The sequence below is a fragment of the Fusarium odoratissimum genome (assembly GCF_000260195.1).
Source record: "Fusarium odoratissimum NRRL 54006 unplaced genomic scaffold supercont1.21, whole genome shotgun sequence".
In the NCBI taxonomy this organism is placed as follows: domain Eukaryota; kingdom Fungi; phylum Ascomycota; class Sordariomycetes; order Hypocreales; family Nectriaceae; genus Fusarium; species Fusarium odoratissimum.
In genome coordinates, this window is record NW_022158706.1 from 620,477 (window position 1) to 646,503 (window position 26,027).

Genomic DNA, 26,027 nt, shown 5'->3' on the forward strand with positions numbered 1-26,027 from the left:
CCAGACGATGAGCTTACTGAGAATATCTTCTACCCTTGAGATCACATAAGGCGATATCCTCTGCCAAGGCCTAAGCGCTTAGTATTTGACTTCTCACTGCCCCAGAATCCTTGTCTCCAATTGGCTACAGAACGGAATCCATAAGAAAGATCCAGTTCTTTCTCTTGGCCTTTGAATTATCCTGGCCACGTAAAAGCGCGATTGGCTCATTAACTATATATTTAGCTGACGAGCTTCCCAAACTGAAATGTCTCCGATCAAGACATCGAGGAGCCAGAGAATGTTGGGCAGTGCTGAGGGTTCGCCAAGCCTGATATAGCCGCTCTGACAGAGAACGAGAACTATTTCTGGCAATTAATTGACCTTCGAGATATACACCATGACATGAGATTAGTATATTGCTACTATTCCTTCACCTAGGGCTTCTTGAAGAACACTTAGCTTCAAGCCTGTTTGATACTTGCTCAGCGAGCGGTTATTCGGACTGATGGGCTCTCGGAAGTTTCAAGGGCTGGCTTTCGTGTGGATTCTCACACTCTGACAAAAGCACTGGGCACGAGATCTGTGAGATCCTTTGGGCTCATATGCATGAGTTGTGTGCTTTCGGAACTTGATCGAAACAGAAGCCCCATCGAAAATCCAATCACCAGCTGTCAGATCTCACTTCCTTCGCAACAGGGATATTACGAGAAAAATGGTAAGACAATCGAGAAGAACGACTGGTACGCAAATGCAAGCTATAAAGACCTTAGAGCCTTTACTAAGAAATATGTATTCTAATCCAGGGTTTAAGGATCTTTCCTAGTATCTGTCTATGTTCTGTTTGTCTAACTCTAAGATGTCAACATATGGGCTACTTGCAGTTGAGACGTGGGGCTGAGAGCCTATAATCATCACAAAGAACTTTGTATCTTGAATTCCAACTTCACCAAACAAGGCCGTGCCTATTACTTCTTGATAAGATGGCCCAAGACTGAAAATGGAAGCAACTGCCCCGGATCTGGCACTCGCATAGTAGGGTAAAGGAATGTTGGCGTGACCCATGTGAAGAATGCGCATAGCCAGATAAACCCAACTATCCAGCGTAATGGCCTTGAGAGGGGAATGTGCACGGTTGCAGCTTGCATCGCATCTTCAAACATAATCGCCACTGGCTGTAGAAGAAAAAAGGTCTCAATCTCATACCACTCTCCAGCCTCAAGACGATAGAAGTAATGCAGGCAGCGGTGCATCAGCGCAGAAGTAAAGAATGTCAATATCAAGCGTAAGTATCGCGACAGCGGCATACCGCGACGGAGCCGGAGAACTCTATCCGGGATGAAGTCTCCCCAGCCGGTCAGAGCCTTGCGGAAAAGTTGATGCCAAAACGTTCTGGAAGTCTTTTAGTACATAGGTACTTATGATATTGATCAGCAGGGCTTTTGAGAGTACCACTTACCCCCAAAAGGTCCGAACAGTCGACCATGAACTTATTGGCCCGTTGAGGTGCGGCCAATCCTCCGGCTTACACAAACCAAGCAAAACTGATACTGCAGCTACAAAGCCATGGGCTAATCGTACTGAGATATAACCAATAACCCAATTTCCAAGGGAGCTATAAATGCGGAAGATTACATCTTCCCGAGTCAGACTCGATAAGTTGAACAGTGACTGCTTCTCTCTTGTGATCAGGTGCCTTTCTGGACGCGGCGCGAGCAATATGGCATCCAAGATGAGATAACAGCCCACGCACTCAATAATCTTTGTTATAACAAAGAGAATAGAATTTGACGAGACACGTTGCTTCATCGAAATCTCCCCTCGTAGGCCAACACGGCGCAGGCTAAAATACACGCCCACGGCACGAAGAAGACGGGTGACAGTACTTAACCGACGGCCCAACCGTCTCTCTTCTACTGTGAGGATATCGTCGGCATCGTAGCGCGAGAGCAGAACCTGTTCAGTGCCATTGGCGTACAGTCCCCAGCTGAACAAAGAGATGCCGGTTATCTGGGCTTGAGGCAGGGAAGATTCCAAAAGAGAAGTGTAAAGGGAATACTGCAGGCAACTCAGCGCCACCGCTGCACCAACCCGGCTGAGGATGCCACTTTTCGGGATGAAGACAATAATGCTTGCGAAAATGACGGGGATACTGCAGGCGAGAATGACGGTTTGAGGAATTGAGCCTGGTTCTGGATGGCCCATCGTGGCAATTGAGATAAGGTGGCGGCGGAAGCCACTCGAGATGCGTAGGAAGGATCAGATTTGCGGAGAATAGAAGTTGAAGAAAGATTACCGCAATAATGCATGTGCGGATGGTTCGGCATTTGAACGAGATCGACCCCTGTAAATTTAAGGTTTAAAGTGCATTATGTAGAGTAAGTGCTGATAAAAACAAAACACACAGATCTAGCGCCTTCATCTGCCATAGTCTATTTCTCGTAACACATTATTCAACCTCCAATATCCTTCCGGCCACATAGGTCCTTTAGCTGGAACCTCGCCCCCTAGGATAGAAGTAACAGGAACTTTCACTCCATAAAAATCCTCGTTTGCCTTGTCTCTCGTCGTGATTACAGTCCCATCAATCTGCGCCCCAACATACAAGCCCCTACTCTTCACATAGCTCCATATAGGCTCGTCGACCCCGTTGCTGTTAACCGTCGAATCAACATACACGCCCGTACCAACCGGCCCAGCGGTAACAGCGACCTCGCCACCGAAGGAGACTCTTGGTTTGGTGAATGCGGCTACGGCTTCGGGGGTTCGCAGAACACATACGCAGTCGTATATATCCATGGCAACCATGAAGCCAACGCTGAGGGTGTTGACGGCAAAGGAAGATGGCGGCGACCACGACCCATCAGGCCGCCGCGCTACAACAACGCCAGAACCGCTGCCCCAGGAAAACTGCGCCCCAGACCGGAATGCGGTGAAGATGGCGAGACCTGCCGCGGACTTGAGGACTTGTCGAGGAATTCTGACTATTGCCTTTCGTCTTGATAATGAGTCGTTTGGCGAAGTGGTTGAAAGTGGTGTTCCGTCTGCAACCAGGTTAGCCCATCCCTTGCAACACCTTTCAAGCCTTTCTTCCACCATGCACCATCAAGGATACATACCACAGAAAGATGTTAGTATGCGTGATGCTTTGTCGCACTCTTTGTCTAGAGTGGTAGGCATGAATGCCTCGCATCCGAGCTTGTTCGCGAAGCCATTCACGGGACCAGCAATCTTGGCACTGAGGACGTGAAGACGATTGGCAAAACCCGACTTGCGGTTTATTTGCATCTCTGTGGATTGTTCTTGGGTCGATGTACTGTTGGCGGAATATGGTGGTGGTGGAGAAAAGTGAGTATTCTTGCACTCGTATCCTGTAGGGCGAGGGTCTTCATTAACGGGAAGCTCGAACAAGTTATTATTGTTGGATCCCATGGCTGCCATTTGATTTTCAAAAGAGAGTGTGATGTTATTTAATGAGTTCCGGAATCCACCGAGGAGAAAATGCTTGACTTTGTACTGTTGAGTCCGCTAATTTCATGCTATAAGTGCTCAACCACGAAAGGGAAAAGCAATGAAGATAAATATTCGAGTCAGTTAAAGTCGCGTGTGATGCCTTCGCATTCTTTGGGAGCATACCAAATCATCGGGCGCCGCGGGGCTCTACCGAAGCTTGTGCGAGGCTGTACATGGTAGTAGATTTGTGTATCCGACGGGTCATGTATGAGCCACCGTAGCAGCGCTATGTTTGAAAAAGTGAAAAGGACATGACCTAGCCATTCATAAACCCTGAAACATTGACAATGGTGCTACTGTCCGCAAGCGGAATGTGCAGGGCATAGTTCGGCCGGGATCAATAGTTAGGGGGGCAGATGGCCACGTCTGGGATGCCCGCGGGGTCCGAAGGAACTGCCAGACCCCAACAAAGTACAGGGATTATGGCATGGAAAAGCCAAGACCCAATCGCTGTGTTAGTCTTTACTTATCCTCCAATACATAATATAATTTGTTTCGCCTGGCTGTCTAGTATATCCAAAGCCACTCACTAATGGTCACTGAGATTGCCTGCGTTTCGTTCTCGTCCACCCAAGCTCTTGCTGTCTAGCATGGTGGTACTTATCGCACTTGGGCTGGTCTATTTCCGCCGATACCAGGTTTGAAATATATAATTTCAACACCGTAACATCCATCGAGCGCTCGGCTGATACGATGCTCCAGTCCCTAAGCAATAAATATATAGCGCTGTTCCCTGGGGAAGTGAAAATAAGCGAAATGGCTTACGCTAGCTACCTTTAAACACTTAGAGGACTTATTTCAGTCAAGAGATTGGCCGAAATTACTATAAAATGCCTATTCCGAAAGTCAAAGTTGACCTGTTGGCTGACCCAAGTAGAGAACGATAGCCAATAAGGCTTTGGACTGAGTAAAAATTGCTTCTTATACGTTTTTGCAAATTTCAAAGGTTATTGATCCCGTTTCCATTCGATGGGCTGATCCAGCTCATATCCGCAACGTCACGGAGTGGCGTCTGCGGCTGAAGAATAATGGGATTCAACAAGCCATAGTACGCAGATAGTAGGATCTAGGCTCGCTAGCTTAGGGTTCTAGATCTCACAAGGCTGAAAAGGTGTTGAAGCCCCTGGCTAGCAGCTGAGCCTGTTTTAAGCTTATAAACCCCGGAACGTCACCAACTGAACGTCGTTTCAATATCAACTCACAACCCAAACTTCACACATCATTCTCCCCCCTCTCAGCATGAAGATTAGCTTTGTCCCGCTCGCTTTCGTTGCCGCCCTGGCTGGCTTTGGCGAGGCACGAAACTGCACCCCTAAGCTTGATCACTGCGGCCACTTCCTCCTTGACATTGGTGAGTCCCTTTCTTCCTCTCCATCAGGCCAGGGTATCTCTGACAAGTCTCTTTCATAGGCAAATACTACTCCACGATCTCTGACGAGCTCACCCGCGCGACCAAAGCAACGTGTTTCAAGAAAAGCCAGATCAACGATGCCCTCTTCTCGTGCGGTCCCAACGGAACTATCAAGTTCAAGAAGTACTGCAAGAATGGATGCCAGGTCGGAGCTATGGGAAAGCATGACTACTGCTGGACCTAGGAGCAAAGCCTGTTTTATTTGCTGAAGTTAAGAATTTGCGGCGGTTCTTGGAGTAGTCATTGAAACCAAGGATCAGCAAGAAGCTCGCTTGGCGTGGCCCTCGTTGAGGGTTCAAATCTCATAAGTCTTGCAATCAACTTCGCTATAGCCCTTAGCTCGTCCCTTGTGAACTCTAGATGCTTGTTGTTATCGAAATACACTTCTTCCATCCAACTCTGCAACTTCCAAGCATCCTGCTGCTGCAATCCCTCCCCTTTCATTTCTTTCCATTTAACTTGCCACCTTGACGGTAGCTCATCGTCTATAAGCTCTATCATTTGCTGGACCAACATGGGGGGAGTTAACATGACAACGTCAAACGGGGGCTGCCCAGTCACCAGCTCAAACATCTGTGCCTGTTAGCAGATGAAATCTTCATTATCAGGTGGTGATTACCAGACATCCTGTGCTCCATAAATCTACTCGGTTATCGAGTCGGTCTCCAAACACAATCTCTGGTGCGCGTACTGGTAGCGGGGTATGCAATGTATTGAGCGTATCGTGGTTGAAGAAAGCTTCACCAAAGTCAATTATCTTGATAGATGGCGACGAGAGCAGCCGTTGGACGTCCTTGTGTCTGAAAGATGAAGGTCGGACGATACATGTTGGTATATTGGATGACAAGGACTTGCCGTCTCGCCTGGTGACTAAGCCCATCTCAGGCTCACCAAGCCTAGCAATGAAATCTCTTTCGCTTAACAAATGCAGCTCCGGAATCTCTAGAGCAATATTCCTAGTGTGAAGGTCTGTGAGCAAATTCAGCATTGCCGCTGTCACGAACTGAAACATGGTTCTCTTACCACCATGCCCGATGCCGTTGGAAGCAAGATAATCGATGCCTTGCAATACCTGTCTCGAGATCGACTTTGCAGCGTGAGACGGCAGTCTGTCACCTCTGCAGTGGCTATCAATGATGTCTGCAATATTGGGCCCAACGAGATCCAATACTAAACAATCGTGTGAGCCATTGGGGCCAATAAGAGTGAATTGATCCCACATTTGGTTCACGTAACACGACCCCTCGTGATTTCTTGGTGAAGCAGCAAGCCTTTGTAATATTTTGGTATCCCGACTTCTCGCTTCGGCAACTGTGATCTTGAGTGCAACATAGCGATCATGCCTGACAAATAATCAGTAAGAAACGGCATTTTCGTTACACAAACATACGTCTGGTCCTTGGCGGCCCAAGTTGTCGAATAGCTGCCCCAGCCAAGCTTATGAAGGACTTTATACCGTCCATCGCTAAGGGAATCGCCTAACGCAACGGGATGGTAGCCACCTGGTCGATAGCGGTGCATTGGTTCAGCGTCAACACCACATCTGTACTCTTGTGCTGGTGTTTGGCTGCCGTGATATTGACGTACGTGGGTAGGAAAGAATGCAACAGCAATTGATGGAACCGAGATCCGTATCCGCGCCGCCCTCAAAAGGTTCGCACTAACCATCGCCGTTACCAATCTCAATGTCTCTTCCACTGCATCCAAGATGATCAGCGAAGCCTGGAAGCTTCGAAACGTCGAATCATCTTGTCGCTCCAGGTTAAGTTTTGTAGTGACGATCGGATGATGCGGCACATTTAATCCCTGTCGCCCAGTCCGCAACCCGATATTTTTAGAACCTCGCCCAAAAATAAGGTTGCAGCTCAAATAACGGATCAAAAGCTTGGCAGAATGCTTAATCTGATCAAAAATCATCGATAGAAATGTTTCATCTGTAATTCATGACGCTGATCCAGCTGGTCTAGGGGTAAGTGAACAGGATATTCACCCCTGTACGAGGTGACAGCGAAGCACAAATGACGTCAGGGCGTGGTCTAGAGCTCTAGGTCCTGCATCAGAGCTCAACTGTCGGGCCATTCACCTCCCAAACCCCGCAGAACCTCACCTTCAGCTGCATCGTCATCATTATTTATACGACACATTCCTCTCTTGGCTTTCACCTCTTTACTTCCCTTCTCTCTCATTTCACCCGCCAAGATGGATAACATGGCTTCTCTCAAAGATACTCTTACCGCCTCTGGAGGCGCGGAATCTGCCGGTGAGTACTCCCCTCTCACCCTAAACACTCCACATGACGTCTCCAATCATCGCGCTTACTTTCTCTAGGATTCCTCAACGACATCATCGCCCAGCTATGGCCCAACATCAACGTCGCAGGCGGCAAGATCATCAAAGATGTCGTCGAACCCATGCTTGACCAGATGCTTCCAGGTCCTCTCGCGAACCTCCGCTTCGTTAAGCTGGACTTTGGACCTACACCCATCAGATTCTCAAATGTTGACGTGCACAAGACCGAACTCGAGGGCATCAAACTTGATATGGACTTGAATTGGGATGGCAAGTGCGATTTCGAGCTTGATGCGTCGATGGTGCCCAAGATTGTAAGCTCCGCTTTGCCTAGCCTCAGTATTACGTCTTGCTGATTATTGGTCTTACAGGGTATCGAGCATGTGAAGATGAGGGGAAGACTTTCCATTCTGCTTTGTCCTTTGACAAACGTTATCCCACTGGTATGAAACTACAATTGAATCGATATCTCAGCACTAACAACATCCATAGATCGGAGCTGCTCAGGTGGCTTTCATCAACCCCCCTGAGCTATCTCTCGACTTTACCGACGCCGCTAACATCGCCGACTTCTCCTTGATCGACAAGACCGTCCGCAAGGTCATTCTCAACATCATTTCCTCCATGGCCGTCCTCCCCAACCGCTTCCTCGTCAAGCTCGACTCCTCTAATGATTACTTCAAGACCTTCCAGCCCCACCACGGTGTTCTTCGCCTTACCATTGATAACGCAACTGAGATTACGGGCGAGAAGAAGAGTGGCGCCAAGAGACTACTCCAGAAGCTTGTCAAGGATATTCCCGACTGCTACTGTGATGTCAACGTCGGTGCTGAGGGAGAGTGGCGAACTTCGACTATTAAGAATAAACACGACCCTCAGTGGAACGAGACTCACGACTTCCTTGTTACAGATTACGAACAGCGCATTACCATCGATGTGAACGATGAGGACTTGGGCGGTGACGACGATATTGGTATTGCTACGACAACTGTCAAGCAACTGCTCTTGAACGGCGGTAGCCAAACCCTCACCCTGTCGCACAAGGGCCAGCCCCTTGAGACCAAGGTGACTATCCACGGCAAGTTCTTCAACTTTGTCGGCGAATCCAACAGCATTTCCGCCAGTAGCCAGAACGAAGGCGAAATCTGCGGTCTCGCTACCGTCCTCATCGCCAGCGTTAATGGTCTAAACGGCCAACGCGACGAGCTCAAGCCCAGCGTCAAGGTGACCTGGGGCGACAAGGAATTTGTCACTCCCGTCAAGAGCTATAGCCCTGGAACGGATATCTTCAACCCATCTTTCGACACAGCTTTCCGGTTCCCTATTACCGCGGAACAGCTTTCTAACCCGCACAGCTTCAAGCTTAGCCTGCAGAATGGTACGAGCGAGCAGGGATCTGTCGATATTTCTTTTGATAGTGTGACGGGTGCTAATGGTATGAACCGTGAGGAGGAGTTTGATGTTGGATCTGGTGCTACTATCCGAGCTCGTTTTTCTATCCGTGGATTGCAGCTCGCTGAATGATTGGGGGCGAAAAGTGTGGACGATGTTCCTGAAGCATGATGCGATACGCATGCCTAGTATGAATTATCAAACAATAAATAATTGATTCTTTCAATTATTGATCAAGCACAGTATAGAGAAACAAGGAAAGTGATAAAGTATAACGCGCCTCGCCTCAAGACTGCCCCAGATACACTCACTACCTAGTTGATCTTACAGTTTAAGGTCGCGCATTATGTCTAAGCCTAAAATATGCATAAATTCAGTAATATTTATTTACTTTTATAGCGATTTACCTCATCTCTTATCATATTGGAGGAGATTAGCTCTTCACATACTGTACTTATCCTAAAGCTTAATGCTTATAGTCCATTCTCCTCAGATTTTAGTCAAATCAAACTTCAAATTGCTATCTAAAAGAGTGGAATCTGGCCATTTAATGACAGACTGAAGCCAGTATAAATCTCAAAGCCACTTATAACACGATCAAACACCTCATAACCTTCCCACATACCATCAAGGAAGCCGAGATCCCCAACCATAGTCCTGGAGATCATCCGACCCTTTCAATGTTCCTCATCATCTGCATATCTGGCCAGCAGCTGAATTGGGCCGAAAAGATCAGATGAGCCACCGAGATCTGAGGGGGCACTGTTTCCGGTCTTCTCGTGATCTGCATCAGTTGGAATTCCGTAGGCATGAACAGGCTCTCGCATGGTCTCATCAAAGGTCTCAAGGTCCTTGACCTGCAGCTCGAGAAGCTTTGCAGCTGCCTCGAGTGTGACGCTGATGCCCATTTTCGCTAATTTGGCGGCATACTCTTCGGCACCACGGTTGCGGAGATAGTCTTTGTACTGAGATATTCCGTTCGAGCTTGTTGAGTTTAAGGTACTGAGGGAGGTGGTGTTGGATTCGTGATCTTGATCTTCTGGTTAGCCTGAAATCACTGAGGGATCAACTCCAAGCGCTTACATGGTGAGACATTCTCCAGCATCCGATTGAAGCTCGGAAATGCGATCCGGTAGATATCGAACCATCGGTCCTCTTCACTTTCTTTCGATGACTTCCTCTTGAGGGAACGGAGTCGAGCAGCTTGCTCTCTACTCAACATGCCGTAAATTGCCTCTGGTTTCCTTTTAAGGCATGGTGTCTCTTGATGTTGATGAGCCAGGAGGAGCTCGTCTGTTTCGAAGCTGGTGTCGCACCGGCGGCAAATATGTTTGCCTCTGTACTTCTTTGGAAGGTGGCAGCGGAAGAGATGTTCCCTACTCTAAAGTTAGCTTATCTTTCCTAAGCTTAGGTACTTATGCAGCCTTATGTAAATTTAGGTGAACTTAGAAGGACTTAGGAAAGTTTATACGTACTTGACTTTGTTGACATCAATCCACCCTGGACCTTCACAAGCTCGATGGTGAACGGAGACCAGTATACCTGCCTTGTTAAAGGGGCATGCAAAGCGAGGTTTCAGACTGATTTGGGCGTCACTGAGACTCTGGGTTGTTGTGTAGGTAAAATAATTCGCATCGACCGTGTTATCGAGTCGTCGTCGATTGGCATGCTGAGTGTGGACCTGGGATCGCGAAGTCGTTAGCGAAATACTCCTTGTCGAATAATACGGAGTAGCCATATAAGAAAAAGCCTAGCTATATATGCGTGAGTTCTTTGAATTCACACAGTTTCCTCCGTCAAGGAACTTGAAGTGGCTGTCGTACCATTTCTTCATCACTGTTGCCGCGAGATTCAGAATAAGCTGGGTCGTTTTCCAACTTGATGCACATTTGGGTCAGGGCGTCGAGGATCTCCCGAGCTGACATTCTCTCACTGATGTTGACTTTGAGCATCCCTTCCAGGACGATATAGAGCATGTCATCCATGAAGAGGGACGATCGAGAGCTCCTACGAAGGGATGTGATCAGCTATTGATTAAGGTTAGTGCTTACGAAGACGAGAACAAAGGGATGGAGGACTTACTCTTTGGATCTCAGGCTTGAGTTTCGCCGAAAGCCCACCTCTCCTGTTGAAATCGTACTTCACATAAAAGAAAGCATCTCGATTAGGACTGTTGCTTTCTTCATCGAGTCGAGCGTCGATCAGCTTCGCGATACCGGCTTTGCCATCGTAGAACCAAGCGATGGCTTCTGCAAAGACACAGCCAAGACTCCAGATATCGTAGGCCTGTGTAATGCCCACATTCGTGGTATCGATCTCCGGGGCGCGATAGGCTGGCGTGTGTTTGAGGCCCTTGGGGATATCTCTCTCTTCGGGAGTGCAAAAGTATGAAGATCCGAAGTCCGAAAGAGCGAATCCTGGCCATCTATCATTATCATTGGAGCCAAAGCAGAGGATATTCTCTGGCTTGATATCACCATGGACCCCATGAACGTCTCTAGCTTGGCCTTTCTGTCCATGGATAGTAGATACAGCATCTGCAAGCCCTCTCATCTGCCAACCGAACCATCCAAGACTGCGCTTGTCATTGCTTGGTCTAGGCTGTGTTCTCCAATACGTGGCGAGATCGCAATTCGCAGAAGGAAAGACAAAATGATATTTGCCCTCCATTCTGTAGGTCGCGAAAAGGGGGACAATGTGGGGATGGGGGTTTTGGGCAAGACTCATTCTTCGATAAGCGTCTCGCTCGCGAGCGTAGTCCTGAGAACTTTCACTGTAGATCTTCTTCACAGCGAATGCGACTTCTTTTCTGCTTTCTCCCCCATAGTCGGGAATGTGGCTCAGGTGGATTCCAACTCGAAACACCTGCGACGTCCCTCCGGGCTTTATAGCTTCAACGTCGTCGAAGATGGACCTGGAAGAGTTTCCGAAATCGTAGAATGGCGGATCAAGCGCGTAGTGATCAGCTCCCTCAAAAGTGTCTAAATGACCAACGAAAGTTGCAGTTTCCTGCGACACTTGTACGAGCTCTCTCGATCGCGCAGAAGTTGTCTTGCTAGTATAACTTGGCCGACGAGTTCCCCAAGTTGCCGCTCTAGACGAAGTTGTGCCAGTATCGTGCAAAACCCTGCCAAGCAACTGCCTAGTACTACCGGCGTCTTCAATAGCTCTCTTTGTGGCGAGATCGATGGTCTCTCCCAGGTCCTTAGGAATGATTCCATTGACCTTGAGGAGCTTTGTACGAATCCTGTCGATGACATCTTCAAGCTTTCCCAAAGAGCGAAGATAATTCTCGTGCTCATTGTCCATTCGACAATGAAGATACTGAACCGCTCTCACAAGTTCAGTTGAGGAGCTGATAAGGCTCAGGACAGAAGCAGCAATACCAATGGCCTCCATGATGCACACCACCTGAACTTAAGGCAAAGGGCGTTTCGAAAAGGAAGTAGTGAAATATCCGTTAACCTACCAAAGGGGGGACGTCTTCAAGAAACGTCTCGGAATGAAGATATTGATCCCAATCAGTATGCCAGTAGTTATCCGAAGCGAACAGTCCCATTGGGGTTCGCTATATGCTGGTTTGGAAGTGCCAACAGCGATTAGGCTTGAATGTGGCTTGACAGCATCACCCAAGGCTTATTTGAGCTCTAGAAGATGGTTACTATGCCCGTGTTGCAAAGGCAAGTGGTGAGGAGAGTATTGGCGAGTATGTGAACTTACTAAATAATGTTCAAATAGTGAGTGGGGAGCTAGCAGCGTTGTTTGCGCTGAACGAGATGAATATCGTGCTTAGGTGGAGTTGGGTGACGTTTAGAGTGCGATGTGGTCAGAAAGAGGATGAAGCTCATCCAGCATCCCGGGAGGATTTTTATGAGAAATGAAAGACAAAGATGCGACATTCTGTTCTGGGAAATGGCATCTGGGATATCAGCAGGATGGTTTAGCGCGTATGAGTTCTACGCATATGCGTGGATCTCGACACATCTTACTGGCTGAATGGTGTTGTGGCTTGGCCATTTTCAACCCCCATGTAACTTCTGGCCTGAATCCATCTTCAGTCCGGCTTCGGACTGGGATCGACGTCATTTACCCTTCCTCCTTCATACTCAAGACCTTTCTAACCTGTTGTGATGAAATGGCGTGAAGAATGGGCAGCGTCGGAACCACCGGTAACATCGGAATTAGTGTAGAATTCAAGGATGTATGCTTTTGCATGAGCTGAAGTCGCGCCGCCTTGGCATTATATCTTCATTGGCGGTTGACTTGCCATTATCAACCAGCCCTGCACATCCAAACGCTTGCAAATTCATGTAGCTCGCTGATCTAGCAGAATTTGCCTGCTCTTTATACATGCTATGTCAACTTCGATTATGACCACCAAGTTCCGTTTCGGTTCTGGTTGCGAGAGATGTTGCTTGGCGTATCACCAATGTAGCGGAATCCATTCCCATTAGACATCAGACCACCATGTGAGGCCCCCAAGCATAAATTTAAGGTTAAGGCCATTCGTGAAGTTTTGAACGTTCTTATATATCCTTTACCATGTCCTCGCAGCTATCCAGCAAGGTTACACTTCATCATGGCTATTCAGCATCCAGTAGCTAGAGATGATCAGTTCCAGGCTCATGCTATCGGTCACAGACTTCGCCGCGACGTAACGCCCGAGGAATATTATCAATGCGGTACACCATATCCATAGTCTTGGGGTTCCGTTCACATTACTGACACTTTATAGAATCCGCTTATCAATATGTACGGCAAATGCAACGAAACGAAAAGCTTTGCGCTGACGATGCCTTTTACGACATATGTTCGAGCTGTGTAGGATGCATCAAAGATAATGTCAACTCGGGAAGCCCAAGAGAGTATGTTGAACCAAACTTGGGCCGATACGTCGACTATTGTGCGCAATTCACTGCCCTCACTAAATGGGCCTCCGTGGGAGCTACGTCGGCCACTTCGGCCACTCTTCATAGCACGAAAACCTCTTCGGCTGAGAAAACAGATGGCACACTTATGGATGAAGCGAGCATTACTGGTAGAACTGTGGAGCAGCTGGAGACATTGGTAGCTGGTACCACTAACAGTCAGTTTGAACGACCTCAACTTGATACATAAAGCTCATAAAGTTTAGCTAGTCCCCTGACGACAACGGAAGTCGCCCAACCTGAAGATTCAGCCAGTTCGTCAAATATTCCCAAGAATAGTAAGTGAGAGGGATCCAACTGTCTTTTCAAGTCATACTGATATCCAGCAAGGCTCAAGTTCCAGTAAAGCATGGATCGCTGGTGCTGTTGTTCCCTCTGTGCTTTTCGTTACTACGGCTGTTGCATTTGCGATCTGGTGGCAGAGGCGGCGAAACTGAACACCAAAGACCCCCAAAAGTCCTCATGTAGATGACGTGGCGGGGACATCACGTTTTGATAAACCGGAGCTTGATTCTCAGGGTATTCCGCGACCAAGAAGCAAAGAAGAGGCTACAACAAGCACCCGTACCACTGTACTTGACACTGTCGTCTTACCAGTACCCGCCGAGATGCCTGAAAATGGTTTGAACAGAGCAGAGCTTCAAGGTGAAGCGAAAGGCGGCACAGGAGAAAACCATGGCTTCGGAGCTTACTACGAGCTTCCAGCCAATGAAGCTACAGTATATGAATTGCCTACGAAACTATAACAATCATGAAAGGGAGTATTACTATTCGGTCTTTAAAATAACTTTTTAAGGACATCAATCTAAATGCACTTCGTCTAGACTTGTTCTTAGTCAAGATCGAAAGTTTGTCGTGCGCCGTTCGCTTTCAATGCATTCCATGTAGATTGTAGATAAATATAACCATAATCAATAGGTAAGGCATGCATCGCTTATATAAGTCTGTCCTTTCTAAGCAGGGTCTTTGTCCCATCGTTTCCATCGCGAAGGATCGTAATCCTTCCGACCAAGAGCCTGTTTTCCGACTTCCCATGCACCCATGAGAGGGACTATCAACTACAATAGGAAGCTCAAGTAGAAAGAATACGACGATATGGAGATTAAATTCAGGTCAGTAATTCTGTTGCTGTCACTCTGCTTCCTATCGGGTAGCTGACTTACGCGTTTCTGTTTCAAGCAGGGAATGTTAAATGAGGGTATTGACTCAGCCACTCCAGTAAATTAAAGGATTCATGTTTATCAAGACAACAGAGCTAAAATTAGGAACAGATCTACCCGATTCGCATAACCGATGCACCAATAGTGTCGCATGTCGCAATTTGATCTTATCTTGAGGTGATGTAAGACACCAACAGACTGAGCACGAAATGAGACTTCGAATATGAAAATCCTTCTCATTTCTTGAACGCTGATTTAACCTGTCCCAAGATATAAAACAAGCAGTTCCAGAATCAACGGAATTCCGCAATTCTCTATAAAAAATTCTCTCCAAACCACAAACTGGAACATGACAACTCAAGAAATGTAAGTTGACCTATTGACCGGAACTATGGAGATCTTTCATCTAACACGGCATGCTTGCAGTAATGTCGATGTGCTCGTCATCGGGGCCGGTCCAACTGGTCTGGGGGCAGCCAAGCGTCTTCAACATCTGGTAAATCTTCCCTTCTTAACGGGTGAGACTTTGTATTGACCCTTCTCGTAGAACAGTGTCGACTGGCTCATCGTTGACTCTAACGAGACACCCGGTGGTCTGGCGTCCACCGACACAACCCCTGAGGGCTTCGTATGTATGCTTCCGCCAGCGACCATGGTCTCGTGACTTATTCATCTAGCTCTTCGATGTTGGAGGCCATGTCATCTTCTCCCACTACAAGTACTTCGACGATGTTATCAACGAGGCTCTTCCCAAATCTGATGATTGGTATGAGCACCAGCGTATCTCTTATGTCCGCTATCAAGGACTTTGGGTCCCATATCCTTTCCAGAACAACATCGCAGTCCTGCCCAAAGAGGAGCAGGCTCGTTGTCTCGGAGATCTCATCGACGCAGCCATTCAAGCCCGCGCGCGTTCACCATCTGACAAACCAGCCAACTTTGACGAGTGGAACATTCGCAACGTTGGCGAGAGGCTGAATGAGATTTTTATGCGTCCTTATAACTTCAAGGTCTGGGCCATTCCTACAACCAAGGTATGTACACATATTGATAACACGTTTCTTATCTTATTTAACTTGCATAGATGAACTCTACTTGGGTCGGGGAACGTGTAGCCGCGCCTAATGTTAAGCTTGTGACTACCAACGCTATTCTGGGTAAGGCAGCCGGTGGTTGGGGACCTAATGCAACATTCCGCTTCCCGGCTCGTGGGGGTACGGGAGGAATCTGGACTGCTGTTGCCGATACTCTTGACCAAAGCAAGACTCGTTTTGGAGATCATGGAGCAGTTACAAAGATTGAAGCTGATGCTAAGACGGTCTATCTGAAGGATGGTAAACAGCTTGTCCTCTCGTATTGAGACTTCCTGCTGACAAGAGTACAGGAACCACAATCAAGTATGGTGCCCTCATTTCGACCATGGCTGTCGATCAGCTCGCAAAGGCTCTGGATGATGCCAGACTTCAAAAGTCACTCAAGCCACTTTACTACTCGTCTACCAATGTGATTGGTGTCGGCATTCGTGGAAAGCGGCCCGATCGTATTGGTGATAAGTGCTGGGTAAGCGGTTATGAGAGACCCATGATGTCTTGAAGCTCACATGGTCACAGCTCTATTTCCCCGAAGACAACGCCCCGTTCTACCGAGCTACAATCTTCTCCAACTACTCCCCCTACAACCAACCCAGCGAAGATGTTAAACTCGCCACGAAGCAGCTTGCCAATGGTGACAAGCCTGCTTCATCGGAACCAGCTTCTGGTCCATACTGGTCAATCATGCTCGAAGTCTCAGAATCTTCGTATAAGCCCGTTAACCAAGCGACTTTGCTCGAAGAGAGTATCCAAGGTTTGATCAACACGGACTTACTCAACCCCGAGGATGAGATTGTCAGCACGTATGTTCGCCGATTCGATCACGGATATCCAACCCCCACTCTTGAACGCGACGCTGCTCTCTCTGAAGCTTTGCCTTATCTATATGACAAGGATATCCTGTCGCGAGGTCGATTTGGAGCTTGGAAGTATGAGGTTGGCAATCAGGACCATAGGTGAGCCACTCATTATCCCAACATTGCAGGATTTGTGAGCTAATCACTTGTCACAGTTTCATGCAAGGTGTCGAGGCTGTTGACAATATTATCTCTGGCGGTCTGGAATTGACCCTCTCGAACCCCGATTTTGTCAACTCTCGGAAGAATACTGAGCGTCGTCTGGCTGGTGTCAAGGGTGCTCGGAAGTAGGACTCTTGCTGAAACGTCTGTGTCTGTAGCATCGCGTACGCACAGATCCGTTCTGCATGGTAAAAGTGGTATTCTGCTTCTCTCAGCCGATGCTCTTTCTTCTTATACTTCTGTCCTGCAACCTATTATTCGTGGAAAGGGAAATTTCAGTCATCCATTATCTATGTCCGAGTTGTCACCGGTCAATACATTTACATTGCATAAACTTAAAAACCTTGACCTTTTTCGAGCTATTATACGACTGGCCTTTGCACTTTTAACCTCGGCACTAAATCGTCTCCTCTGAGTTTTCTCCGACAAGCATAACCAGAATTAGATTTAGGCCCTTAGCATACCCGTCGTTTGTGGTGGAATTTGCTTTAGCGGTGACATAGCATGAAGATCACCTCGTATGGCTTTTGTGCCAAGCATACCCCTGAGGGTCCGTGAGCGCGACTGAGTGCCTCGCCTCGACTTCAGTATGGGGCCCATGAGCCTGAATCTCGTAAAGATTAAAGAGAAGAGACGAACTGGAAAAAAGATAAAAGGGAACATCTCCCAAGTCTTTACGCTAGAGAAAATATTATCCTTACTCCTTGGTATTCTGTCGTTAAACATTAAAACTTTGCAGTCGTTTTCACCCCGGTCCAAAATGAAGTTCACGTCCATTCTCGCCCTCGCCGGCGCCATTACCCCAGCTATCGCTGCTCCCGCCAAGTCTGACAAGACTTGCTCGAACCCTGCAAAGAGAATTGAGTGGCGGGAGCTGGATGCTGCTGATCAGCAGGGCTATATCGATGCTGTTCTGTGCCTCAAGACTAAACCCTCTCGCATGGGTCTCAAGTCCAGCTTGTACGATGACTTCCCTCATCTTCACTTCCAGCTCAACTCCTGGAGCAAGTGCCACCTGATGTATTTAGTGTAACCTTTTATTAATATGATGCAGTTTATGGTGGTTCTCCTTTCCTCCCTTGGCACCGATACTTTGGTGTAGTCTACGAGCGAGCTCTTCGTGACTGCGGCTATGAAGGTCCATACACGTGAGTACTATACAAGCCCATCGCTAAGTAACCTCTGACTGAACTATTAGCTACTGGGACTGGACCAAGGATACGGAGGGACTTCGTCTCTCCCCAGTCATGGCATCAAAGAACGGCTTTGGCGGCAACGGAGACGCTGAAAAGACCGAGAAGTCTGCCTCGGGAAGTACACTTAAGTGTGTAACCGACGGTCCATTTGCAAAGCTGCGACCCGAGTACCTCGAGACTGAGCCAAGGAAGCTTACCGACGGTGGCCATTGTCTGCACCGTAACTTGCCTGAAGTTGACGAGCCTGATGCTTTCGCAACCATGGCCAAGGTCTTCGGACCCGAAGGAGTTGAGGAAGTCCAAGCCTCTGGTAATTGGAGTCACTATGCCCGGTCTCTAGAGGGTGGACCGCATGGTAGCATTCACGCTTGTCTCGGTGGAGAGATGAACCCCACCACTTCTCCCAATGGTTAGTGACTCTCATATGCTATTCGTTCGGTAACTGACATATAATAGAACCTCTTTTCTTCTTGCACCATGCGCAGATCGATCGTCTCTGGTGGTTGTGGCAGAAGGAGAACTCCACCAGACTCACTGAGTACAACGGCCTTTACCAGAACATCAACCAGACCGAGCAGCACGAAGTCAGCTTGGACGATGTCTTGATGATGGGTGGTATTGACGAGGACCTTACTGTTGGTGATGTTATGGATACCACTAAGGGTCCCTTGTGCTACACCTACTAGGCTATACCAAAGGTCTCCTGGTGAGCCATTGGGGATGCTCGTTCACCAATTCCTCCCGGGCTTAGTGGCCAGGCAGCCAAGCCATGTCAATGAGTGAGATTCAACTCTTAGGGATTGGTTGATCACATTGCAATATTTTCACGTCTCTCGGAGACTCATATAGATTACATGATGATAGATACCAAATGAACTACTATTCTATACCCTGCATGGTCGGGAATTATGCAGGAAGTCTATACTCTTTTTGTTGTCAGCTTGCGATACTGTTTGTAACAAATCGGAACTTTGGGAAATAGCTAGTTCAACCTCATTGGCGGACTATATAATCACTTTCGCGTCCGGATCTGAGAAGCATATTTGAAGGCTACCTTGACTATCATTTCCTATTACAGTTCGTCTGATCTAGCTATACGAGCTGTAGAAGGGACTTTGGGAGAAGAGAACCGCACGGGCCCTACTTACGATGGCTGTTATCACGCTTTGATTGGACAACAGAGGGAGAGTGATTACTTTAGGTTGAGGTGGTGAATACATCTCAGCCCAATTTCTAAATAAACTTGTCCAGATTCCTTGCTCCCAAGCCCAGACAACTGCGGTCACAAGACTGGTTGGAACAAAATACCCAGTTGAGGGTGTTAATCCCGAGACTTCATCCACATTTCGGATTTATGTACCAAAGTGACAAAGACGACTGAATGTAGACTAACTTGAGACGTGCTAGGGTGTTTCATGAACCTGGCTTGCGGTGATCCCTTGGGATATTTTTAGAATCTCGGCCAACTTTGATCTTACTCGAGAAACACAAATAGTTCTTGGATCTTTGCGTATCATTTCGTGGGGCATTAAGCTAGCCGATACAATAAAGGCTCGTTTATCATATTTGACTCCCTATTAGTGTATTATCTCTATAATTTATATAAGTATAACATAGCGTGCTCCTGATATACTTGTTGTTTGAAGCATTCGACCTTACAAAGTCTTCATCCACAAGACTCAGGTTGAGCAGCCTCCATTCTAGGCTTCCTCGTATGTCCGTTTCTCTGTTCCAGCTTCTCATTTATCAAAAATTGAATCATATCAGCTATCCAGATCTCGAACGCCTGGGACGCTCTTATACTCAAAATTGACATCGTTATGAAGCTCAAAATCTTTGGCACTTCCATGAGGATCCCACGCCTCTTCATGCTTCCCCAGATGCTCCTTCAAGCCTCCAAAGAAGTTTCTCAAGCATAATATGGCGAATATTGTCGTCATGAAGATGCTCAAAACACTCATGCAACCAAAGGCGGTGAACGAGTTGATTGAACCTCCCCTTCTCCTCATGCTGTCCAGTTGTGCATCTATCAACAGGTACAGCAAGTAGCCAAGCATTGCTAGATACATGGCGATAGAGAAGCACATGCCAATGCGGTGCTCTGACTTGCTGAACATTATCGACGCAAAGATGATGGCGACTGCAACACCGAGAAGGGCAAGGTTGACTATAAAGTAAGTGCCTCCATTGCGGATTCCTCCGAGAACAGGAAAGCAGAAAACCAGCACAAAGCAGATAATGAAGTAAATGTCCGTTTTGGCGAGCATGACAAAGATCTGTACAACCAGGTCAGCTACCTCCCATCCCAGAGATGGGTATATGGGTCAACATACATGGTGGGTAATTCGAATCTTTCTCATCCTCGCATCTGCGCCTACATTGCGATATGACTGCCATGAGAAGTATTGCTTCAGATACCAAGCACTGATAGGCAGAATCAAGGTGCAGACGGCGATGATGATAGGAATAACCAGTAGAATCTTGCCAATGACGGGCCAAATGTCCATGTCAGTATTCACCAGATGATCACCGTTAACGTCTGTTGAGGTCTTTAATGAATCGATAGCCTCCTCGATATCCCGTCGCTGGAAGATGGCAAGGGGTAAAAAGCCCGCGTTGACCACGCACGCGAGCATCGCTTGGGCTGTACTCCTTAACCTGATGGCATCCCACATGAATAACAAATGGAAAATAAAGCCAAAAATAAAGATGGAAAAATTAGTTGGAATGCTGTAGCCTCGCGGGACTTGGATGACTGTTGGTTTAGCGTATTCCTGCCATTGTAAAAGGACAACACTGCAACTTGAGGTCAGCGGTGAAAACAGCCACAAAAATGTGAGCCTTGCCTTTGAAGAAGCGTTACAGTGATACCCTGAAATAGACCGATGGATAGAAAGGCCGCTGCAGCTGGCGCTGTATGTATCTTGTTGACGATGGCAGACATTGTGTCTGCGCGAATATTCACGAAACCTCGTATTCAGTGATATGATTTCGGTGTCAAAAATCAATTTATTGATTGAGCGTTGAATAATCGTCCGGCATTGATGGGAATTTTAATTGCCGACCCTAGGCTCAGGGGCGCTCTCGGACCTCTAGCTTTAGGGGAGCGGGTCTGCCAAGGCTGCGAGATCCCGTATTTTCGGTATTGGATGAAACTCTCTGGAAGAATTATACTGGGCTTGTGGAGAAGAATGTCAGCAGAGTTTATCATCATGCCCACTATTCAGCACAACGTTTTCCAGAATCTTGGGTGATGGATGATTTGGGCGTCGATCTGTGTAGGATTCTAGTAAGCGACAACTCATCTCGACAGCCCTATCTTCAGCTGAGCGCCAATGAGAAGCATGGCTTCAGCGCAAGGACCTTTGGGTCGCATGAGCGGCAGGGAAATCATGTCTAAACTCTATGGATCAATTGGAAAATCAGTGGGAATTGTCCGGCAAAGGAAAAGGGCCATGAAAACAGCGGAACAGCAACTCAACAGCTAGACACTTGGCGGTTTCAAACGGGGCTAAGCGACGTCTTTGTGACGTCGATCAAACGTATCTTGAAAATGTGAAATTTTTTATTATTTTTATATGACTAACAATAACCCGCTGTTGCAATCGCTCACTCGAAAACTTTACCACGCGATCCTTGCCACAAAGGACTTGGGATACGTCCTCACGATGAACTTCCTGATCTCGTCGACCAAAAGAATACCCAGTCCAAGAGGAATAGGAATGAGCCAGAACTCAATTGGCACAGACTCAGTGTCGAAGAGGTTCTGAATGCCGGGGACCTCGGTGACGAAGATGGCGATGCACAAACTGATGAGCATGCTGAGGATCAACCATGGGTTGCGGTGAGCCTTGCTGAGAGGGTTGGCTTGAAAAATACTCAAGCGGCGGTTTCGCACAGCAAGGATGTTGCCCCATTGGAGGAAGACAAGAGTGACGAAGTAGACACACTGTCCAGTGTTGTTGAACTTGGTGAGCTCAGCCGCAGTGTAGCCGCGATATCCCTCAGTGTAACCCTCGAAGAGGAAGAAGAGCTCTGAGACGGGCATCTTGGCGTACTTCCACATGTAGAAGAAGAACATGGCATGCGCGGTGATGGTCTCCATGAAACCGGTGAAGAGGTAAGCTTGGGTGTAGATCTTGGCGTTGATGAGGTGATCGCGCTTGTGGTTGCGGGGAGGAAGAGAGAGAAGATCGAATTCTTCCTTCTCCATGATGAGAGAGAGACTGAGGAAGAGATCGGTGAAGACACAGATGATGATCATGAGGAATGCGCTGAGGGGGAGGGGAACACCGAACCAGACGTTGAGAATGACGGGCCAGATCTCGGACCAACTACCGGCGGGGAGGAGGTATGAGATGACCTTTTGGAGGTTCTGGAAGACGAGACGACCGAGGCGCATGGCGTCGATGATGGAGTCGAAGCGGTCGAGGAGGACAAGATCAGAAGCTTCAATGGCAACGTCGCTACCTGTGACGATAGCGACACCAACATCAGCAGCGCGAAGGGCGGGAGCATCGTTGACACCATCGCCAGTAACAGCGACGACGTTATCACGCTCTCTAAGCTCAGTAACGATACGCAGTTTCTGCTCAGGTGTAGTTCGCGCAAAGACAATCTCCTCATAGGCACAGACAACATCCCAATCCTCTTGACTCAGTCGGCTGAGGTTGGCACCTTCAAGAAGCAAGCTGCGCTTGATGATCTCAGCGCGATCGCCCTTCTTGGCCTTGCGCTTGGGCTTCTCGCTCTCAGTGATCTGATTGCCGGTGTAGAGAGTGTCAATGGTGTCGGGGTCTTGTTGGCAGGAGAAGATACCAGTGTTGCGAGCGATGGCAGCGGCAGTGAGGGCGTAGTCACCAGTGACCATGAAGAAACGGGTACCCGCACGGCGACATTGCTCAACGGTAGCGGGAATCTCAGGACGGTGAGGGTCAATGATGCCGAGCATACCGACGACGGTGAGGTCTTGAATAGCTGAGTGGGTGATCTCATCACTGAAACTGTTTGTTCCAGCGACGGCGCGGGGGGTGATGAACTTCTCACACAAGACGATTACACGCTCGGCGCGACGCGATGCCTCATCTTGGATTTCTTGGAACTTGATGCGGGCGTCGCGGGTGAGTGTCTCGACGGAGTTGGACTCTGAGGACCAGTACTTGGTGCATCCGGCGAGGAGGATATCCGGGGCACCCTTGATGATGACACGGTAGGCACCGCGTTCATCGTCGGATTGAAAGACAGTGAGCATCCACTTGTTCTTAGAGTTGAAGGGTACTTCGAAGATACGAGGGAGTGTCTTTCGGAAGCTATCGCCAGAAGGGCCATATGCAGCGAAGCGGAAGACAGCGCTGTCGGTGGCGTTACCTTGGATGGTACGCTCGTGGAGGGGGAGGTGGTTGGTAGTAGGGTCGAAGGATGCATCGTTGCAGAGAAGGGCGGCACGCTGAAGAGCAGTGGCAGGCTCAGTGACGTCCTTGCTGTGAAGCAAGTGCTGAAACTCATCCGAAGAGTCAAACTTCTTGTCGACAAAGGCAACTGAGCTGACAAACATCTGGTTCTGTGTAAGAGTACCTGTCTTGTCTGAGCAGATGACGTTCACACAACCGAGTGTCTCGACAGTTGATAGACCCTTGGGCAAGACATTGACTGCCTTCATGCGTCGAGCGATCATCATGAGTGTCAGGGCGACAGCGACGGGCATACCTTCAGGGATGAAGGCGACGACACATGCCATGACGTTGACGAGCATAGCTGGGACACTCATGTATGCGTGATGATCAACGCGAAGCCAACCGACCCAAGTGAGGAGGATGGCAAGGGCAAGGATGATGGTCATGCAGACGATGATCATGACGAAGCGGGTGATCTCGCGTTGGATAAGAGCAGCTGAGTCCTTGACACCAGAGGTAGAAGTGGCGATGCGACCCATGACCGTGCGACCACCAGTGAGGATAACAACACCAACACCGTTACCGTTCATAACAGTCGTACCCATAAAGGCAATGTTACGACTCTCGAGGAAGTTGGCATCAGTTGCATCAACAGCACCCTCGATCTCATCAGACTCTCCAGTGAGGACTGATCGATCGAAACGAATGTCACCAGAGTGGCTAACGATTCGAAGATCAGCTGGTACCTTGTCGCCAACCTTGAGATGAACAACATCACCAGCGACAAGCCCAACAGTAGGCAAGCTCTTGAGCTCACCATCACGCTTGACCATCGCGAAGGAAGGAAGCAAGTCGAGAATGGCATTCATGGTCTTGGCTGTAGACCAGTCCTGGAAGGCGGAGAAGCCAGCTTGGAGGAAGATGACGATGAGGATGAGGACGGCAAGGGATAGATTTTGGTTCGAGGGAGGATTGCTGAGGGGTTGCCAGCACAGAAAGAAGATGATGGCACCGACCCAGAGAACCGAACAGAAACCACCAAAGATGTACTTGAGAGTTCGTTTAATGTAGTTCGTCTTAGGATGAGGCAGCGTATTCTTTCCATCGCGCTCAAGACGCGTCGCAGCAGAACTCTCAGACAGGCCAGCGCCAACATCAACGTTGAGCTGCTGGCACAACTGCTCCGTCTGAAGTTCATGGTACTGCAGTTTCGAGAAGTAATCCTCGTCTGTCTTTTGTCCAGCCGCTGCTTTGGAATCTTCGGTGGGCTCGACCTGTTTCGCTTCGGTGACCTGGATGGACAGCGTGCGGTATTCGATCTGAACACCTGAGTAGGGAGAGGTAGGATGGATACGGCTTCGCGAGCTGGAGTGTGAACGGCGACGGGATAGGGAGCGGGAGAGCGTGCGGCCGAGGCGGTGTGCATCGTGTTCTTCACGGCCGCGCTCAGGACCGTCTTGGAAGGTGATGCGTTGGATCTGAGCCTCAGGATCAGACTCCTTAGTCCCACGGATGTCAGGATCAGACATGTTGACAGATAATCCTCACGAGGAAGCGTAAAGGGCGGAGAGGGAGAAGAAGCAGAGAAGGAGAGAATCAGTGTGAGAAGATGGGAGAAATTCAGGTATGGGGCACAGCTACGAAAGTGGTATTAATACAGAACCAACAACGAGGTCTAGACAATTCCAAAAGCCCGTGATCATCATCTCGCGAGGCCTCTTCCCAAATAAGAGGTATCCATCAAAACAAGCGCTCGTAAAATACCGCAGTTTCCTGCTGAAACGTGGTGAATTGTAGTTGTAAGTGAAGCTATACAAGAGGTGTACATCCTCCGCCAGCGATAATATCGTGTGGTTGACGGTAGGTGTCGGTATGGGACTACAAGCCAGGGGGGGCCAGAGCTGACGGGCGCAAGAAGGGGAGAGGGGGCTAGGGGAAATGAGTGCCGTAGGTAGGCTAGTCTGTCTAGCTAGGTGGGTAGGTAGGTCAGTCTGCTGGTGATATCACAGCGTGGGGACTCAGCCCCGACTCCACAGTTTTTTTCGTTACTGTCTGGTGTGTGTGCAAAGTATTTGGCTCATATTGTTCTGCATGAGCTGGGACTTTGATGAGGGGAGGAGTAAAAAAAAAGGGATCTGGCTGACGTGGGTGGCCCTGACTAACCACGTTGGAAGAAGCCGTTTGTCAAGGGAACTTTTGGAACGAGCACCACTGAACGAGCACCGACCCAGTTTCCAAGCTCCTGGAATTTACTCTGCCACGTTTATCGAAATTTGAGAGAGGACGAGCGAGAAACTATCCTTGGAGGCATGGACCCTGAATCTCAGGTTGCATCTGGTCCAAAAGGCGTGGAAAATAAGGTCCTCGAAATAAGCATTTTGACGTGGGCGTAGCCGTCTTGGCATGGTCATAGCGCCCTTGGGATCGGGGCCAGTTGGGCAGTGCATGAAATGGATCTAGGCTCAAGACGGTATATCATCGTCATGAAACCAACACCCTTTCTCGCATGTGAATCGGGTACATGCAAATGGCGCATAGTGAATCTGTCATTTCGGAAAGAAGCGAATCAGATCATTCGTTCTTTGTGCTCTGTGCTCACCGACTCGACGTCGCGGAGGCGGACTCGTTTCTCTCGGAGGCGGGCATCTGACCCCGT

General features: G+C 48.5%; 11 protein-coding genes across 12 annotated transcripts; 5 read left to right on the forward strand and 6 right to left on the reverse strand.

Moving 5' to 3' along the window:
* Positions 1 to 717: 717 nt before the first annotated feature.
* Positions 718 to 2,260, reverse strand: FOIG_11407 (uncharacterized protein). The gene is made up of 2 exons (XM_031211971.1): positions 1,439 to 2,260; positions 718 to 1,371 (listed from the first exon to the last, which is right to left on the reverse strand). The coding sequence occupies exons 1-2, from the start codon at positions 2,182 to 2,184 to the stop codon at positions 948 to 950; spliced, it is 1,170 nt and encodes a 389-aa protein (XP_031058545.1). The 5' UTR covers positions 2,185 to 2,260; the 3' UTR covers positions 718 to 947.
* A 32-nt stretch (positions 2,261 to 2,292) lies between these two features.
* On the reverse strand, positions 2,293 to 3,785 carry FOIG_11408 (uncharacterized protein). Its single transcript, XM_031211972.1, has 2 exons — positions 3,099 to 3,785; positions 2,293 to 3,023 (listed from the first exon to the last, which is right to left on the reverse strand). Exons 1-2 carry the CDS (start codon positions 3,418 to 3,420, stop codon positions 2,398 to 2,400), a joined length of 948 nt encoding a protein of 315 aa, XP_031058546.1. The 5' UTR covers positions 3,421 to 3,785; the 3' UTR covers positions 2,293 to 2,397.
* Positions 3,786 to 4,697: 912 nt separating this feature from the next.
* FOIG_11409 (uncharacterized protein) lies at positions 4,698 to 5,400 on the forward strand. The gene is made up of 2 exons (XM_031211973.1): positions 4,698 to 4,843; positions 4,903 to 5,400. Exons 1-2 carry the CDS (start codon positions 4,732 to 4,734, stop codon positions 5,085 to 5,087), a joined length of 297 nt encoding a protein of 98 aa, XP_031058547.1. The 5' UTR covers positions 4,698 to 4,731; the 3' UTR covers positions 5,088 to 5,400.
* Positions 5,042 to 6,747, reverse strand: FOIG_11410 (CMGC/SRPK protein kinase). 2 transcript variants are annotated; one of them, XM_031211974.1, is made up of 4 exons: positions 6,294 to 6,747; positions 5,927 to 6,246; positions 5,523 to 5,872; positions 5,042 to 5,476 (listed from the first exon to the last, which is right to left on the reverse strand). In XM_031211974.1, the coding sequence occupies exons 1-4, from the start codon at positions 6,569 to 6,571 to the stop codon at positions 5,144 to 5,146; spliced, it is 1,281 nt and encodes a 426-aa protein (XP_031058548.1). In that variant the 5' UTR covers positions 6,572 to 6,747; the 3' UTR covers positions 5,042 to 5,143. The 2 variants fall into 2 exon arrangements, with proteins under 2 accessions (XP_031058548.1, XP_031058549.1); XM_031211975.1 differs by having other exon boundaries at positions 5,042 to 5,872.
* A 195-nt stretch (positions 6,748 to 6,942) lies between these two features.
* On the forward strand, positions 6,943 to 8,994 carry FOIG_11411 (uncharacterized protein). Its single transcript, XM_031211976.1, has 4 exons — positions 6,943 to 7,163; positions 7,232 to 7,506; positions 7,564 to 7,635; positions 7,685 to 8,994. The coding sequence occupies exons 1-4, from the start codon at positions 7,103 to 7,105 to the stop codon at positions 8,714 to 8,716; spliced, it is 1,440 nt and encodes a 479-aa protein (XP_031058550.1). The 5' UTR covers positions 6,943 to 7,102; the 3' UTR covers positions 8,717 to 8,994.
* Positions 8,995 to 9,072: 78 nt separating this feature from the next.
* Positions 9,073 to 12,463, reverse strand: FOIG_11412 (CMGC protein kinase). Its single transcript, XM_031211977.1, has 6 exons — positions 12,305 to 12,463; positions 10,667 to 12,231; positions 10,408 to 10,611; positions 10,060 to 10,265; positions 9,668 to 9,960; positions 9,073 to 9,614 (listed from the first exon to the last, which is right to left on the reverse strand). The coding sequence occupies exons 2-6, from the start codon at positions 11,981 to 11,983 to the stop codon at positions 9,262 to 9,264; spliced, it is 2,373 nt and encodes a 790-aa protein (XP_031058551.1). The 5' UTR covers positions 11,984 to 12,231; positions 12,305 to 12,463; the 3' UTR covers positions 9,073 to 9,261.
* A 700-nt stretch (positions 12,464 to 13,163) lies between these two features.
* On the forward strand, positions 13,164 to 14,327 carry FOIG_11413 (uncharacterized protein; the record flags this gene model as incomplete). Its single annotated transcript, XM_031211978.1, has 5 exons — positions 13,164 to 13,266; positions 13,320 to 13,670; positions 13,719 to 13,790; positions 13,843 to 13,910; positions 13,959 to 14,327. The coding sequence occupies 5 exons, from the start codon at positions 13,164 to 13,166 to the stop codon at positions 14,256 to 14,258; spliced, it is 894 nt and encodes a 297-aa protein (XP_031058552.1). The 3' UTR covers positions 14,259 to 14,327.
* A 694-nt stretch (positions 14,328 to 15,021) lies between these two features.
* Positions 15,022 to 16,911, forward strand: FOIG_11414 (uncharacterized protein; the record flags this gene model as incomplete). The annotated part of the gene is made up of 8 exons (XM_031211979.1): positions 15,022 to 15,038; positions 15,099 to 15,168; positions 15,220 to 15,300; positions 15,350 to 15,706; positions 15,757 to 16,006; positions 16,057 to 16,232; positions 16,283 to 16,719; positions 16,776 to 16,911. The coding sequence occupies 8 exons, from the start codon at positions 15,022 to 15,024 to the stop codon at positions 16,909 to 16,911; spliced, it is 1,524 nt and encodes a 507-aa protein (XP_031058553.1).
* A 631-nt stretch (positions 16,912 to 17,542) lies between these two features.
* On the forward strand, positions 17,543 to 18,664 carry FOIG_11415 (uncharacterized protein; the record flags this gene model as incomplete). Its single annotated transcript, XM_031211980.1, has 4 exons — positions 17,543 to 17,726; positions 17,837 to 17,930; positions 17,981 to 18,387; positions 18,435 to 18,664. 4 exons carry the CDS (start codon positions 17,543 to 17,545, stop codon positions 18,662 to 18,664), a joined length of 915 nt encoding a protein of 304 aa, XP_031058554.1.
* Positions 18,665 to 19,741: 1,077 nt separating this feature from the next.
* On the reverse strand, positions 19,742 to 20,776 carry FOIG_11416 (uncharacterized protein; the record flags this gene model as incomplete). Its single annotated transcript, XM_031211981.1, has 2 exons — positions 20,312 to 20,776; positions 19,742 to 20,254 (listed from the first exon to the last, which is right to left on the reverse strand). Exons 1-2 carry the CDS (start codon positions 20,651 to 20,653, stop codon positions 19,742 to 19,744), a joined length of 855 nt encoding a protein of 284 aa, XP_031058555.1. The 5' UTR covers positions 20,654 to 20,776.
* Positions 20,777 to 21,508: 732 nt separating this feature from the next.
* Positions 21,509 to 25,002, reverse strand: FOIG_11417 (sodium/potassium-transporting ATPase subunit alpha). Its single transcript, XM_031211982.1, has one exon. The coding sequence runs from the start codon at positions 24,898 to 24,900 to the stop codon at positions 21,601 to 21,603; it is 3,300 nt and encodes a 1,099-aa protein (XP_031058556.1). The 5' UTR covers positions 24,901 to 25,002; the 3' UTR covers positions 21,509 to 21,600.
* Positions 25,003 to 26,027: the final 1,025 nt, after the last annotated feature.